The sequence below is a fragment of the Macadamia integrifolia genome, chromosome 7 (assembly GCF_013358625.1).
Source record: "Macadamia integrifolia cultivar HAES 741 chromosome 7, SCU_Mint_v3, whole genome shotgun sequence".
Taxonomy (NCBI): Eukaryota; Viridiplantae; Streptophyta; class Magnoliopsida; order Proteales; family Proteaceae; genus Macadamia; species Macadamia integrifolia.
Window position 1 is genome coordinate 8,754,874 of NC_056563.1, and position 16,678 is coordinate 8,771,551.

The 16,678-nt window shown below is 38.0% G+C and overlaps 2 protein-coding genes across 2 annotated transcripts; both read left to right on the top strand.

Moving 5' to 3' along the window:
• The first annotated feature begins 1,170 nt into the window (after positions 1 to 1,170).
• LOC122083079 (probable magnesium transporter NIPA6) lies at positions 1,171 to 4,893 on the top strand. Its single transcript, XM_042650756.1, has 3 exons — positions 1,171 to 2,382; positions 2,484 to 2,601; positions 4,179 to 4,893. Exons 1-3 carry the CDS (start codon positions 2,338 to 2,340, stop codon positions 4,301 to 4,303), a joined length of 288 nt encoding a protein of 95 aa, XP_042506690.1. The 5' UTR covers positions 1,171 to 2,337; the 3' UTR covers positions 4,304 to 4,893.
• Positions 4,894 to 12,653: 7,760 nt separating this feature from the next.
• Positions 12,654 to 15,272, top strand: LOC122085233. The gene is made up of 3 exons (XM_042653721.1): positions 12,654 to 12,916; positions 14,558 to 14,907; positions 14,993 to 15,272. The coding sequence occupies exons 1-3, from the start codon at positions 12,705 to 12,707 to the stop codon at positions 15,082 to 15,084; spliced, it is 654 nt and encodes a 217-aa protein (XP_042509655.1). The 5' UTR covers positions 12,654 to 12,704; the 3' UTR covers positions 15,085 to 15,272.
• Positions 15,273 to 16,678: the final 1,406 nt, after the last annotated feature.

Genomic DNA, 16,678 nt, shown 5'->3' on the forward strand with positions numbered 1-16,678 from the left:
TTCAACTTTTTGGGCTTCTCATACAAATTAACTTGTCCATTGCCTACCTCAATTTTAGATCCAAAATCCCGAACTTCTAACCATTTATTTTCAAATTTGAATGAAGAGTTCCACTTTATTGATGCATGTAAAGTTAATTTACAAAAGTAAGTGACTGGACAGAATATTGAAAGCCTCTTGAGTAGCATTAAGGTAGAATTCCTCTGAGAATGGAGTTTAAAAAATCTATCAACTTTACTTAGTGCTGGATTTTCACTTGGTTCTTGACAATTTTGTTTTAGCATGCACAAGAAAAAGGTCCATCCATGGAACTAAATGTTGGTTGAAAGTGACCAAAACCACCGAGTTGTCTTGGTTCGGGCCTGGCCAAAACAAAACCCAGAGAGGCCAAGGGTCAAAACCTTGAAAATGAGATCCGGCACATCTCAGTTTTGGGCCTGACTGAAACCAGGTTCTAAACCGAGATCTCAATCCTTGGGTCCAGCCATTTGATTTACAGAATCTGCAAATTATTTCATACCACTACACATTCCTTTCAGACCTTTTTTTTTTTCTTTTTTCCTGCTATGAATAAATAGAAGTGTCAATGAAGGCAGCCCCATATTCTATGGGAACTCCATCTAATTCACACTGTACAGTTCTCTGTGTACCCTGCATTTATTTTGCTGATGGACTCAACAGGGTGTACCTGGTGCACAAGGCTCCTGCCACTGTAGGGTCTGAGGAGGGCCATAATATATGCAGCCTTATCCCTGTTTGCAGAGAGGCTGTTTCCCCGCTCAAACCTGTGGCCACTAGGTCGCAATGGAGCAACCTTACCATAACGCTGAGGTCCGCCCTCTACTGATGGACTTTAACAGTGCTTAAAATATTCACCACCAACATTTCTGAGTTAACAGAAACTGAATCCAATTTTGTACTAGAAGCATGTGCTGCTATATCACCCTTTGCTGCTTCTACTGACGGCACATACACCCAACATAAATTTCTACAACTCAATGTATCACGCATTACATTTTTGCCAATTACATCCAGCTTGGTCTCCTAAAAAATCATTACTACCTTCCATTTCCTCAGCATCGCTTTTATCGTAATCCTTTGTCATATTTTTCGAGGGGCCAAGGCGAGCCAAGCTGCTGGCCTGGGGCATTGGGGCCTAGGGGATGAGTCCTTATTGGTCAAGCCATGCATTAAACTGGTTTAGCTTAGGACCTTTCAGGTTATGTTAGCCGTTGTTTTTTACTGATATCTGGCCAAGGTGACCAACGCAATGATGCCTAGGCAAGGCCTTGGTGACTAAAGCGACACCTAGACAAGGCTTTGGGAGCAAAGAGAGGGCCAAGTTGTAGAATAACGAGGTGTGTGAAGGCTTTGCCCTTTCTGAAGGGCCTTGCCCTCTTGGACTAACCGTGGCCTAGATGAGGCCTTGACAACTATTTGTTCTATGTTCACCTTCCTGCTGTTTATGTTTGAACCAAGATTTTTAAACACCATAATTAGTTCTCTTTACCCCTCCTACGGTTCTACCTCCTCACTGGTCTCTGCATCCTCCTTCCCTCCATACTTTTCACTTGTCTCCAGTCTTTTCAACTCTCTGTATTAATCCTATGTGTACCCTCTTCTGTAACCAAGTCTTCCATTCCTGACCCTATACAACTAGCTTCTTCTGTCCTTCGTCTTTCAGTATTCCTAAAAGATCTTTAGTTTCTTTTCGCAGACTCCAAAGCTTAATCTTAGTTATTTGCTTTCAAAACTCCAAAACATAACCGTAAGACTTTGCTGAAAATAATATCAATCGAGATGACAATAACCAGTGTAAGTCTTGTTCCTATAGAAACCCAAGTATTGGATAAACAAACCCTTATTGCCACTGTTGGGACTGGCTATATAATTCCTGGTTTGCTGCTCCCTATAAAACCATGTCTAATAGTAAAAGCAGTAACTGTTGCTGTCTTGGCCATATTCCCTTTTGAAATTGAAATCTGCTTTGTTTGTGCTGCTATAATTTGTTTTTGGCTTGGTGATAGTCCGTAATGATTTGGTTGGCAGTTGATTGTATAAGATTGAGTCACTTTGGCATGTTAGTTATTCTTATGTTGTTTCTGGCTGCAAGATTTTCATAGGTTACCATTGATATTCTAAATATATTTCAATCTTACCATGTACAGTGAATAGTATGACTGGGATCATATACCTTCCCATCAATTGAAGTTGCAACTTGTTTGAACCATTGCGTAGAGTTGATATGAAATATTATGCAACTAATGGTCTAGTCTGACATGTTTGCAGGCATTGGATACTTTCAATACTGCAGTTGTTTCCCCTGTATATTATGCTATGTTCACTTCTCTCACTATTCTTGCAAGTGCCATAATGTTTAAGGTATGGATTTATGTATTGGAAAATGCGCATGTGCCACACCCACGTGCACATTGAAACATGCCCAATGGCCTCTCCACCCTTAATTTAGATTGTTTTTGTAGGATTGGTCTGGTCAGAGTGCAAGTAGTATTGCATCAGAACTCTGTGGATTCATCACTGTGCTCTCTGGGACCACTGTATTGCACAGCACAAGAGAACCAGATCCATCTCCTATTACAGGTATGTGCGTACATGTCAGTAAGCAAACCTTGCAAAAACATGGAAGTTTTATGTGGATCTATGCAATATGCACAAGTTCAAGTGTGTCTACATCTTGGAGTTCTCATCAATTATGGTAACAGATCCAAGGTACAAACAATGGTATATCCATAGGGGGAAGAGACAGCCAGCAAAGCCCCAGTCCAGCCAGATTTAATAAACCAGAATTTAGTGGTTTTAGTTCTCACACACAACCAATCTGATGGGGATATAATTCTGGCAGATGGGTTATTAGGGGGCCAGCAAAGCCCCAGTCCAGCCCAGGTTTAATGAACCAGAATTTAGTGATCTTAGTTGTCTCACATGCGACCAATCAGATGGAGATGTAATTCTGGCCGATGGGCTATTAAGTGGGTGGGAACAATACCTTAGAATATGATGTAGATCCTAGGACAAACAGGGGTATATCCACAGGGGGGAAGAGACGGCCAGTAAAGCTCCAGTCCAGACAAGCTTTAATAAACCAGAATTTCGTGGTCTTAGTTCTCTCAGACTGAACCAATCAGCTGGGGATATAATTCTGGCCGATGGGCTATTTTGTGGGAGGCAACAATACCTTAGAATATGATGTAGATCCAAGGTACAAACAGTGATATATGCACAGGGGGAAGAGATGGCCAGCAAATCCCCGGTCCAGCCAAGCTTTAATAAACCAGAATCTAGTGGTCCTAGTTGGATCTGGTTTTATGAACAGCTCCAGAATTATAACCCCATATGATTGGTTGCATGTGAGACAACTAATACGGTTAGTGATAATCATGGGAAAGAAAGATGAAAATATTCTTTCAAATGATCATAGTTGACAAGGGCAATCTCCTAGGAAATTAGGCACCAATTGAGGTCCAAGACAGTCAATCACCATATGTGCCAAGGCGGTTAGACTCAAAACTTTATGATCTTGCCCTCCACAAAGTTTTTATCATTTCTCATTTATACCCTTGTAAATTTCTATAATCTCACTCATACCCCCTTACACATTTATATGATTAAAAATACCTGGAAATATGGCCTGGAACGTAACATATGCCGAGGCACCCAAGGCATCTGGCCACCACCTTGGGTTACCTTGGCACCATGATAACCATATACAAGAAATTGGAGTTTCCATTGCTTGAACGCATACAAGGATGTCTTCTGAGCTTAAGGGGGAGTTTTCTTAATTACTGATGAGTAAGCTAATACATAAACTTGACTTCTGGGAGTTGAACTTAAACTGAGATGATGATAGGAGCTATACCGTACTGTTGATTGTATCTTCTCAAAATTTGTAATCCTGTCCATTGGAAGAATTACAGGGATGTCCTTCAAGCCCTTTGTTTTAGGGGTCTGGCTTGGTATAGAATATATATAATTTGTTATCCCTAATTATCTCCAAAAGAAAAGGAAAGAATTTGCTTATCACTCAGGACTCACTCAAAAGGACTTCAGTTTCTTATTTTACAAATGTTCTGATCTATGTAAATACTATTCCTTTTTTTTTCCCCCCCTTTTTTAATCACTGACACTAAAGTATGATTTCCGATTTGTGATACCTGCAGATTCATATACTCCACTTTCACCCAAAATATCGTGGCATGTCAACGGGGAATTATGGAAGCAGAAGGATGATGAGGGGCTGCCCCCTGATTTTGTTACTATTATTCAGCAAGACTACTTCACCTAGATGTATTTCTGTGAGCTTCCAAGTTTTGTGAATACAGCTTGCTGGTGGCTCTTGCAAGCACACAAGTTGTTGCTGAGCCTATGGTATCATTGTATATATTTGAAGATGAAACTGGTGGTTTGAAGTCTGATTCCTGCATCCTACTCCAGCAACTCTACACTTGCAGCTCGGGGAGTTTTGTCTGCTTGTGCAGGCCAAGTTTATTTGAAGTCATTTTTTGTTCCATTTTGGAATCCAGCCAGGTGTGCAACTGAAAGCAGGTTATCTTTTGCAGCACAGGTAGCAGCAGCCTTAGCTGTATTTTCTGCGATGGTCTTCAGTTCTCTTTGACATCTTACCTTAGATCCATTTCATTCATTTTGTTGTTTCATTTTTGTTGTATTAGTCCAATTACCGGAATGGGGAATGATCTAATCCCGGCCTTTATAGTGAAAGAGGAAAAAAATGATCCTGTATTTCCAAATCTAGTCTCAATCATGGATGATAAGTGGAAAGGATAATGATAATGTTTTTCAGTGATCAACAAATCTGAAACTGTAATCGTTTCACAATGTTAAAAATCAATGTTGTTGCGTCGTTCTTGCTCATCACATCGTTAAGTCTCATGTCTTTGACATATAATTTACTGTCATTCATCCTGATTTATCCTTTATTCTTTTGTTCATTTTTCAATCTTCAGTATTTTTAGGGAGTGATTTTAGTCCAAGCTCAAACTTGATAGAAATGATGGTAACCTTTTGTTCACTAAGATGCACAATGGAAATACTTCCCACCCATTATGGAACACTTTATGATGAAAAGATTACATTGGCATTGGACAATCCATCATTGGCTTTTCATTGTGAGCTTAACACACCACAACCTCACCAACTGTGCTAGGTAGTAGTTGTGACCCAAAATAGACTTTTAGTAATCATTCTGGTGGGAACTGGTTACGTCACCCACTCGGATTGCCATTCTGTGATGTCTCTTTTTAATTTTCAGGTGACTGCAATCTTCTTTCCTTACACTGGTCAGATTTAGCTATAAATGGTTTCATTTAGGAAACATTGCATAATCCAAACAGGAAAGGGGTTCCTAAGCAACCCGTCTAATTGTGTCACATGGAAAGATGATGTGACAATTCTGCGTGTGTGGGATAGATAGAGTGTGTTTTGGATTGGCAGTTTGTTAATTTCAACACCTAATTCAATCATGTATCTTGCTGTGTTTTGGCGTGCACTCTTTCGATATTCCATGCATTAGTGCATGTGGACCTTAATAGTATTTCAGAATTTTTAAAGCCTTATTTGGCCACGTTGGTTGATATTTGACATAACAAGGAACCATAGAGTCTACATGACTATCAAAATTTAGGTCCCATCTAAAATGCCATGTGGTAGGTATTTGGGTTGTTCAGAAAATTGCCAGCCAAAGAAACCATAGTTTGTTTATTAGACACTTTTCTAGATGAGTTTCCTGATGTGGATCGTAACCAGGTCAGATTCACAAAGTAACTTCGGCAACAATCTCCCTTTTCGTCAATGATCTCCTTCTGTGGTTAAAGTTTAGTTTAGTTTAGTTTAGTTTTGTTTTCTAGCTTTTCGACAATAAATTCAATTGCATTTCAAGACAATCCCGTTCAAATACGCATGTGCTAGATTTGAATTTTTCCTCGTGTTGTACTATTTGTTCATATTATAGTAGCTGTATTAGTTTTGGTATATCAACATTAAATGATATCTATATAAGTTGCATTTATACATCGCCTACATTGTATGTTTAGATGAAGTTCAATGACCTAGATTTAATGATTTTGATTTGATGAATGCTAAGAAAGTGGCTGAAAGGATTCTTCCTTAACCATTCAGCAAAGGAAAACTTTCCTCTATATTTTATTGGGAGGAGGAACACTGTCTATCTAGTGTTCCCCACAGCCCCTGTTTTCAGCGGGTAGGGACTTATTTTCAGTCCACCTGAAAACAGGGATTGTGTCTAGACGTGAGAAACGTTGGACACAATGTTGTTTTCTCCCATTTGTTATATATATATATATATATATATATATTAAGAAACAGAGCAATCCTGCTCATCTGCAAATTGTGGAGATCTTACAATAACTAGCCATGTTAGAGGTTTGACTTTGCATTTTCAGTAGTCAAGCAAGAGTTGCAAAAGTTGAATATTGAGTTGAATTTCAAAGCTTTTATATATAAGAAAAACAGGGGTTCATGTTGAAAATTCTAATGGGAACACGAAACCCTAAAGATTTGAATTAACACGCAAAATGCCACGTGAAACATATTTTTCATCGTGCAGTTATGCTTTGCTGGCTGGATTATGATCGAGTGGGCCCTATTATTCTTGTTGTGAAAAACTGGATTCCTTGTATTAGTTTATTTTTAAGGTATAAGGTGAAAGTTTTCCTCCACCACCCGTATGGAAGGAGGAATTTCTTTTCCATGGATGAGTCTATTATATGATTGGACTCTTAGGATTATCATTATATTTTCACTCCCTATTGATGATATTGAAATTATATTCTTCAGCAATCCTTTCCTGATCATCATGTTGAAGGAATTCCTTTTTACCCTGGGTGAAAGAAAACTCGATCTTTTCTATAACACGTTGCTTTAATTAGCTGTATGACCTCTCTAATCGTACATTTTGTACATCTATATCTTTGAAGGACCATGTTCAATTCTGTCTGAGAGTGGAAGGTGCACTGTCTCTATCCTTTGGACACGAAATGAACTCATTTCCCATGAGAGAGAGAGAGAGAGAGAGTACACCCATGTTCTGATCAGAAGCCCACAAAAATCAGAGACTTGAAAGCATCATTTGTGGAGGAAATTGCTTTCCATCCATAGTGGTTTGGACATGTGATTCACCTTCTATTACAACCTAACTTTCAAACATTAAATCCAATGAAAAAACCTAACTTTCAAACGTCGAATCCAAAGAAAACAACCTAACATTCAAATGGGTCTTACAATCTTATCTTTATGATTTATGATTGAGAAGAAGTTGTAAAAGAAAGACATAAATTATAGCTGTAAACCATTTTATGCTTCAGTTGTTTTCAGTCAATGATATTTGAATTAATATAAAACCACTCCATGAAAGTGGCTAGGCATTATGTGTCACACGTTAAGAGGTAATCCATTATATGCAACAAGAGGAGCCTCAATTATTTAAGAAGGAGTTAATAGTTTTGATAAACCATAATATCCTTTCACCAATAAGTGTAGGCCATGTGACATCTAATCACAGACTAAGGAGCTCTTCACAACTCATAGAACATAACTACAAGGGTAAATAAGATATTTTACCCCATATAAAGATTAGAGTTTCATGGTATTTATCCTATAAAAGGAAAAAGAGGTCAATCTCTCACACTCTTTCTTCATTATTTCAATAATATATTTGTTATTTGAAAACTAACTTCGGCATCGGACCCTCTTGACCAAAGCACCCCTCTAGCCCCTTTTTTGTAGGTCTCTCTCCTGAAGTCAACAATCAAATTTCTGCATAACAAGTTTAATCATAATAAAATATTTGTTGGTCATGGTAACAAAAACTCATAGAAGAGATTGTAAGTTATTATAATAAAAATTTAGTATAGAGTATAGTCTCAGTTATAATAAATGTTCTAGGAATTTCGTGTCTGGTGGATATACCCACCTTTATGTCTTGTAAGCTTTGCTTTCCTAGGGAGGAGGTTCTCCTTCTCAGATTTTTCTTAATATAGTTGATTAAAGAAAAAAAAAATCCTTCCAAAAATAAAATAAAAAACCTTTCAAAATGCCATGAGGGTTTTAGTGATTTGGAGTAGATTCCAATCTAAAAATTTCCGCATGGTGCCAACCTGGCCATCCCAAATGACGAGATTTCAATCGTAAGGATTTGTTGGAAGGTCCCATGTCTTAATCATACTTTTCTTACTCCATAAATTAAAGATTTTAGGAAACTACCCAAATCACTCCTCTCTGTCCAGAGGGAAAATCTATTGTAATCAATGTTGGTGAAAAAAATCATTATTTTACTTTTATATCCTTCTATTATAATATATTTTTTTAAGGTAAAACTTATCATTTTACTTGCTTACTCGAAAAGAGTGTAATTTTTTTATAATGATAATAAATTATCAAATTATATTGAAATATTTTTTATCCCTATATTTATTAAGTTTTGGGAAATAAACAAAGACGATGAAAACATGGTTACACGTTCTTACTTCACTATTTTTGTGACAATAAGATGCATACATTTTCAATTGTAGTAATGATATACTAACCCTTCCTATCTTAGCTAGAACTTGTCACTTAAGACTATAGAAAGAGAGGCAGGATAATCCACTACGTCTACCTTTGTTGATTATTTTTGGCTATAAATCAACAAAGATTAAATTAAAATAGAAAAATTGCATAAAATTTCAACTTCCTAACATATCAGGACAAGAAATATATAAAGAATATCTTATCGGTCCACCTATGACATGATCATCAGCAGAAACCAAAAAACAAACTCAATATTGAACTAAAGGGACCACCATTGCTGATTATATAATTACTTTCCTCTTTTTAGTTCAAATTGTTTTGTGTTGGACATAAATCCATTAATTTCTTGGACTGCAGTACTTAAGGAGTCTATCAAGTAGTTTCAACAGCTTTGCAACAAACATTCAAACCCATTAATTTATTGAAATGAGGGTATTGACTATTAAAAAGAAATCTTACTATCTAAAAATTTGATAACCCAAAAGAAAGAAATTGTAGGTAAAATGTGTGCAAAAATGAATTGAGGGGTGAAGGGTGAGGGGTGTGAGAGACAATGAATGATATAAGAAATTTATAGTGGTTCGGCACTGCCTCCATCTACTGCCAAGAAGTATCGTCTTAAGTGTTTTTTACTAATTGTGATTGATATACCACCTGATATACCACCATACCACCAACAGGGGATATACCTGGCTGGGCTAGGAATGACCCACCTCACGCCCCAAAACTGATCGGTACTAAAAAAGCCGAACTCCTCTGCAGACACGATGCACAATCAAGGATACTCAGACCCCTGTGTTCGTCCTCTACAGGATTTTTTTTTTTTTTTTTTGGGTACAAAAAAAGGGTGTTCCATGGCAATGATCATAGCCCCCAAGACAAGCCCTCGTACCGCAAGCAACGCTTCCACAGGACCAATGAGTAATCGTGGGCATACCAAGACTAAAACCCACAACCATCTGACTCGAGCGTTGATGGGTTGAGGGCATTTTTACCACTAGGCTACCAACCCCATTGGTTTACAGGATCGACCTTGATAATGGGATCGCAACTCTGATAAACCACAGGCATCACACATTCCCAACCCATTGGTACGGACCACCTATGTGGAACCTAGCTCCTACACCTCATAGTAGGATAGAGGAGCCCATAACCGTTTCTAGATCTATAGACACCTGGTTAGCTCAACTATGGTCAGGTTCGATAGTTATCTTACTAAAGGATGATCAGGGTTAAGTTAACCGTTACAGGATCAGCCACCTCATATGGATCCACATCAGTAGAGAAATGAACTAGCTAGCCAATGAGATGAGCCATCGACCCCTATATAAAGAGTACGTAATAGGTCGGTGAGGTAAGACTCTTAACAGACCTGGAATCCTACATTCCTCTCTTCTCTCCAAATACCCATGGCCTGACTTAGGCATCAAAGCCTCCTTCCTGGAGTCCCCTCTGGGCCAGTTTCTAATCTGTGCTTTACAGGTCCTCGTTAAACGAAAAACTGCATCAACAACGATCAAACATGATCAACCAACACAATTGCTTGATCAACCAACACAATTGCTTTCATGCGTCCAACAACAATCCTAGTGTTTAGGCTCATACTCAAACCCAATGTTTTCCTAAACTCTCTTATAATAACCTTTTAAATCTTCACAATGAGTTGAGAAAAAGAACAAAGGCTTAAATAGTCAAAATACACAAAATAAAGGATAACAAAAAATACCTCTAAGGAAGGGGATATGCAAAATGTATGCACTTGATGATAATCAACCAAGGGGGGATGCACTTAGACAGAATGAATAATGCTCAATTGTAGGCATAATGGAAGTGTCTCAATAAGATGTATTTATAATGCTTATTAAAAGTTCAAAAACTTATTTGAAGGTATCACCAGTTGGCCAATGATTGTTATCCAATGACTGATTGTATACGCCGGATGCTCTAATGAACACTTGGGTATCCATCGGCTGGATGGATCACATGACTCTTGGGAAGGTATCAGCTGATTGTTAATCAGGCTAGTTTTTTGAAATTTGGTTGTGAAAGCTCTGTTTCTAAATACATTATAATATGTTCTAAGTTAAAAAAAATACCCAATTTTGGTCATTTGACTTCTCAAAAAGTCTAAGACTGCATTTGGTAGTTATTCAAAAAAATATTTCTGACGTTTTTCTGTTTTATGGGAATAAAAAAAAATGGAATAAAGTGTTTGATGTCAACTTAGTGTTTTTTATTTTTTTAAACGAAAAATAGAAAAAAAAAAAACAAAACTTTAAAAACACAAAATGATGGAACAACGAAACCTTATTCTGTTATTTTGGTTTCATTCCAAATACAAAAAAAATGAACTAGGGTAATCGTTCCTAAAACAGCTTTACTGAACACTTTTTTCTCTTTTTTTAAACGACATTTTACATAGAAACTGAAAATACTGCTTTTGACACAAAACATTGTTTCTGAAACTGAATGACTACCAATCGCAACCAAGTATTAGTTTGCTCTAAGTTGAGTATCACCTTACATGTGTGCTATGAATTACAAGTATACAAAATGCAATACAAATTCCTAAATATATGAAATCAGCTAATATTTGATGGAGTCCTCAAAGCTTGATACCATTGATGTTCTTGACTCTCTCTTAACCCAATGATGCAATCAGCCGGACTTGATCGAATTCGGTGTTGATGAGATCTTTAGTGAATTGTATGAGGCGTTTTCAAAATAAACTAATTGTAATTTCATCAACAAGCAAGGATGGACTTATTAGGTAGCACCATTTTTTCCCTCTAGATCTGGGTTGTCCATGTCAGTGCTGCCAGGTATCGCCTCTGCAGATAGCATTGTATAAGAATTACAAGATGAAAAATTGCAGAGGATTTAAATCCCTTATGAAGTGTGTAAAATACTTCAAGCCGAAAACGATGGACTTACACAAGGCTGATGATAGTCCAACGATGATATCACTTGATGCCGAAGATGTAGTTATTGAAGTGTTATTACCGAAGGGATGGATGGGCTTACAAAAAGGGCTAATGATTTACGAAGTAAAAATTGCCACTTGCTGCCATAGATTGGCCAAGATCAGAAAGTAACTTGACCAACTAAGAGATCATTACTCAAACAACCTACATGCTTACAAAAGTAATTAGAGGGAGCTGGATCCTCTCCAGACAAGGGGAGAGTGAGAGAACTCTTATGGTCCCTCTCTAGCACACCACTGCACTGGAGAAATCTGAATCTTGGTTAGAGACAGAAACAAGTATGATTAATTTTTTTCCCTACAAGAAACACTGTTAATTACCACCAAAAAACATATTGACATAATCCATAAAAATATGTTGATATAACCTATGACTTAATAATTAGAAAGGTTTATTAAAGGGAAATAAAAATATCAAAAAGATTAGGATGGAGATCGCTGCTAGGTTAGTTGGCCCTTGCATCTAGAGTCTAGACACAAGGAAGGTTAAATGACCAGCTTGCCTCTATTAGAAGCCCTAGTTTGAGTGCAAGGCTGTACCACTAGACAACCTTCTTTTTCCTCCAAAAAATATTAATTATTTAAGACCCATCCGCAATCTAACTCACTAACATTTTGTGTTTTTTTGCTATAATCATAATTATACATTTAACCAATCCTATTCTAAATTGGGGAGATGGGTTTTATAAAAAAAAAAAAAAAAAAAAAAAAAAAAATTTGAGGGGGGTGGGATAGGGAAAATCTATATTTATTTTTTTATTTTTATATCAAATTGGGGAAATTTAACTAAAGATAAATAATTAGTTCCAATAAGTTACAACCCTTATTTACCGAAAAAAAAAAAGGTTACAACCCTTGTTTTAAATATCTGTATACGTTTCTTTTATCCAAATTATTATCTATAATAAAAAAAAGAGACAGAATGTAGTGATGTACATTCATTGGTACGTATGGATAAGCACAAATCTGATAGCATATATGGGTGGGGCACATAGGTTTAAATGGTCTTTTTCACTCAGCGCTACCTTCCAGCGGATCATTGTCAACCACTTTTCAAAAATTTATTTACTCTATTTTTTCTGCACATCGTTTCTCTTATAAATGATAGGATAGCAAATGGTACAATGCACCAACGAGAGAGAGAGAGAGAGAGAGAGATATGGGAAGAGATGTAGAGAGAGAGATAGTGGAAGAGGTGGAAGAGGAGGAAGAGAAGGTGATGGGATGGTCATCATCTGTGGAGCCTCAGCTGTCACTTAACCATGTTTCGTTCGTCTGCAAATCAGTAAGCAAAACAGTGAGATTCTATGAGGAAGTATTAGGGTTTGTCGTCATTAAACGCCCTTCTTCCTTCAAATTTGAAGGAGCTTGGTAAGCAAACAAATTATTTTATAATCTCTATTCTCTACTCTACATGTTCATTAATTATTTTTCTTCACACACCCATTCCCTTCTCTTCTTGTTTTGTTTAATTTATTTTCTTCTTTCTACCCTAAGAAGATGATCTAAGCTTAGCTACTATATATGTATATATATCATCTATTTAGACTAAAACTCAACACGATTGGAGGAGTGGTGGAAGATCCCTAAGTAAGAAATAATTTCTTCCTCTCTCTCTCTCTCTCTCTTTCTCTCTCTCTCTCTCTCTCTCTCTATTACAGTTCCTGATGCCAAAGGAAATCCCACGCAAGCTCTTCGTTTGGGTTGTGATCATCCTCACATAGCAAAGCCCTTCTCTATTTTGAAGGAGAGGGGAATAAGGACAAAGACACTGTTTGGTTTTGTGGACTGGTACACACACACACACACTTTTAAGAACTGGTCGGTGGAAATGGATCCACACTAATGACAAGTCATATTATTACAGTGGAAGCTGTTTTCCTTCATGGCCCATGTGATTCGGATGGTGTGGAGAGGGTATCTGAAATGGTGGGGATATTATCGACTATGTACCATAGGGAACAGAAATTGATGACCCAAGATGATTGTACACAATAGGCATGTGACTTCTTTTTTATTGGCACCTCCAGGCCAGATACTAATTTCTAAACTAGTCTGGTTTGGAAAAGCTCCTTGCCTTAATTTTTTATTCAGATCAGTGATTGGGGTCGGAAACTACTGGCTCTAATTGTGCACGCGATCCTATAATAAGAGGGATTCGGCTTTGAGTGTCCATCGTCCAGGTTTTGTCTATAGTTATTTGGGTGAGCGTCACGTGTTCAGGCGATGATCCAATGATTCTTGGAGTATCATTTTTTGTTTTTTTTTTCTCGTTTTCTGTGCTCTCTCAAAACATTGGATCACCGTCTAGACACGTGGTGCTTGCCTAGATAGCTATGGGTCAACCTGAACAATGAACGTCGAGTCGAGGAAAGGAACCAGATCCTGATGGGAGGGTGTCAAATTTGAAATCCCCCAAACCCCCTCTACCCTTTTCCCTTAAAAGAAAAAGTAAAAATGAGCTGCATAGTGTACACTAGCACTTCCTTGAGTCTATCTCTCTCTTCTTGTAATGAAATGACATATTTGTCTCTCTATTGTGGAAGGAGAGAGACTCAGAATGTGCTAACGTACACTGTACTACCTCTAATGCTGGTATTGGTGATAGTGTTGTTGTTGGATATGGTAGTGAATAAGTTAAGATTAAGCTTAAACATCCAAATCCCACCACTTTTTAGGATCCATCATCAAGAGATTGGTTTAAGATATGATTAACCATTATGGATCTAAATTGGATCCAACTTCTACATCTGTGAAGTTGGAACTTTATGGTTCCTATGCACACATAAACTGGTTCTATGGATGATTTTGGCACTTTCCCCCAGAAAAGTTAAAATTGTCAAACTGCCATAGAAAAATAAATCTGGTGCCAAATTAAGGTATTAATACTGAATTAATTAATGTTTTGTGGTCAATTTGATCATTTTATTTAGTATATTCATTCTTAGTCTACTATATCTCAGTAAGAATTTCAATATTCTGAGCTAATAAAGGGACTTGAGTGTTGTTAAGGTTGTTCAATCATGGAATTGGCATACATTTGCTTGAAAGCAACTCCCCTGATGACATTCAAGCCAAGAAAGGAGTAATCAATCCAAGGGACAACCACATTTCATTCCAATGTTCAGACTTTTGGTTGGTGATAAGAAAATTAGAGGCAATGAACATAGAGTATGTGAAAGCTGAGGTTGAGGAAGGTGGAATTAAGGTTGATCAGCTCTTCTTCCATGACCCAGATGGGTATATGATCGAGATCTGCAACTGCGAAAATCTTCCTATTCTTCCACTTTCTTCATGCCCTCTGAAGAAGCTTAAGCACCCCTACTCCGATGGGGAGAATGACATGTCTCTGCTGCTCTCAGGTCAGTCTTCTATCCAGTTGATTAGTAGTGTTTGAACACCTTAATTGTATTAGTTTGATATACAAACTGAGATGTGTATCTGCAGGAGAACAATGGGAAGAAATGACGCGTGCAAAGAAAGCTGAAGCCTTGATCATGAAGAACTTGGTTACAGACATGATGGTCATCTCCTTCTGAAGGATTTTATGAGAAAACTTGTTATTGGTTGTGCAGATTTCTTAGTTGTCAAATGGGAAACCTGGCTGGGTAATTCTACCTTTTTTAAGAACTCAAATCAATAATAAGTGAAGAAAGTTTCCATGTATTGAAATGTTTGTTCTCTAATAGCAATAGATAATAGATTCAAGAGCAGTGGTTAAGCTTCAGCTTTGCCCATGTCACTCTCTCCCCTTCCCTCCCCCAACCTTCTTTCCTTGGCCCTTTGTTCTCTGAGTAAATTAAGCGCTTCTGATGGGTAGGGCCTTTTCCCTTGTTTAGCCGATTTAGGCTTTGTCTGTTGTTTCTGTTTTTCGTTTGTTTTCAATAAAATTTTCACTCGCCTAAAGAATGAAAGCACTGCAAGTGGTGTCCATGTAGGGGTTTCAAGCAGTGCATTTCTATGGACACTACTCTCCCTCGTTCTTTTAAGGCCTTCAACGACAAAAGCTTTTCGCATATAGTGTTAGAATTACATGAGAAAATGAATTCCTCCATAAGAAACAAGAACTTCCTAAGTTTCAAGTCTCAAACCACCACCATCAGCACTACCTTTTCCACGAATATAAAAATCAACAACAACAACAACAATAAACTTAGTCTTATTCCAACTTAATTAATGGGGTCAGGGTACACAAATAACACCTGGTGACTGATTTACATTCAACATTTGGAGAAATTATAAATAGGGTACCTAACGTAACGTTCAGAATCTCATCATTTAGGGTATTTTGAGTATCTCACGTTTCACTGATATTACTGTTGAGATTTTTTTTTTTAAATCCCAATTTTACCTTTCCCCTAATCATTCACTCATCCCTTCACTATAACCCCGCCCCACCATGTTCCCTTGTCCCTTCCAGCTCACCTAGCTGTATTTGCAAATCCCCACCTCAAACCCTCCCTCCTGTTGCAACTCCATGGCCCCCCACCCTTTACTCTTCCTAGCGCAACTACCCCAACCCATTCTGCCTCACAAACCTCACCCACCTCTATACCAAAACCCTCCTCTGCAACAAACACGGACCACAACCCCTCTAACCCCTGTTTTACCCTACCATAATAAAGCCCGTTTTGCCACCTGTCTTTAGAACTTTCTGGATTCTCCACCCACTTCTGCCTTCCCCTATACCTATACCTGTACCCCTTCCCAATTTCTTCTCTCTCCCCTCTCTCTAACATCCATCCCATCACAATTCTCAATAGTGCAGGAAAAGGATAGGGGTTTGCAAATAAGGGTGGAGGTGTGGTGGGCATGGGGTCACGGTTGGGGGTGGGTTGGGGGCAATAAGAGATGGGTCTAGGTGAGCTGAGAGCGGGTGTAGGAAGGTTTGAGGGAGAAAGATGCGCATGGAAGAGGCAGAGGTAAGAGGGTATCGGAGGGCGATGTTCTTTGCTTCAGAGGTAGGCCATGGCCGACAGGAAGGGATCTATGACCTTTCCCCATGAAGGGAATCACCACATTTTCTCTACAACTTAACTTTCGACTAGGTTTGATAACGATTTAGATCCTCTCGAATTCTTGCGCAATTCTCCTTATGCACACTACACCTATACATATCAGCGTATGAGGTCT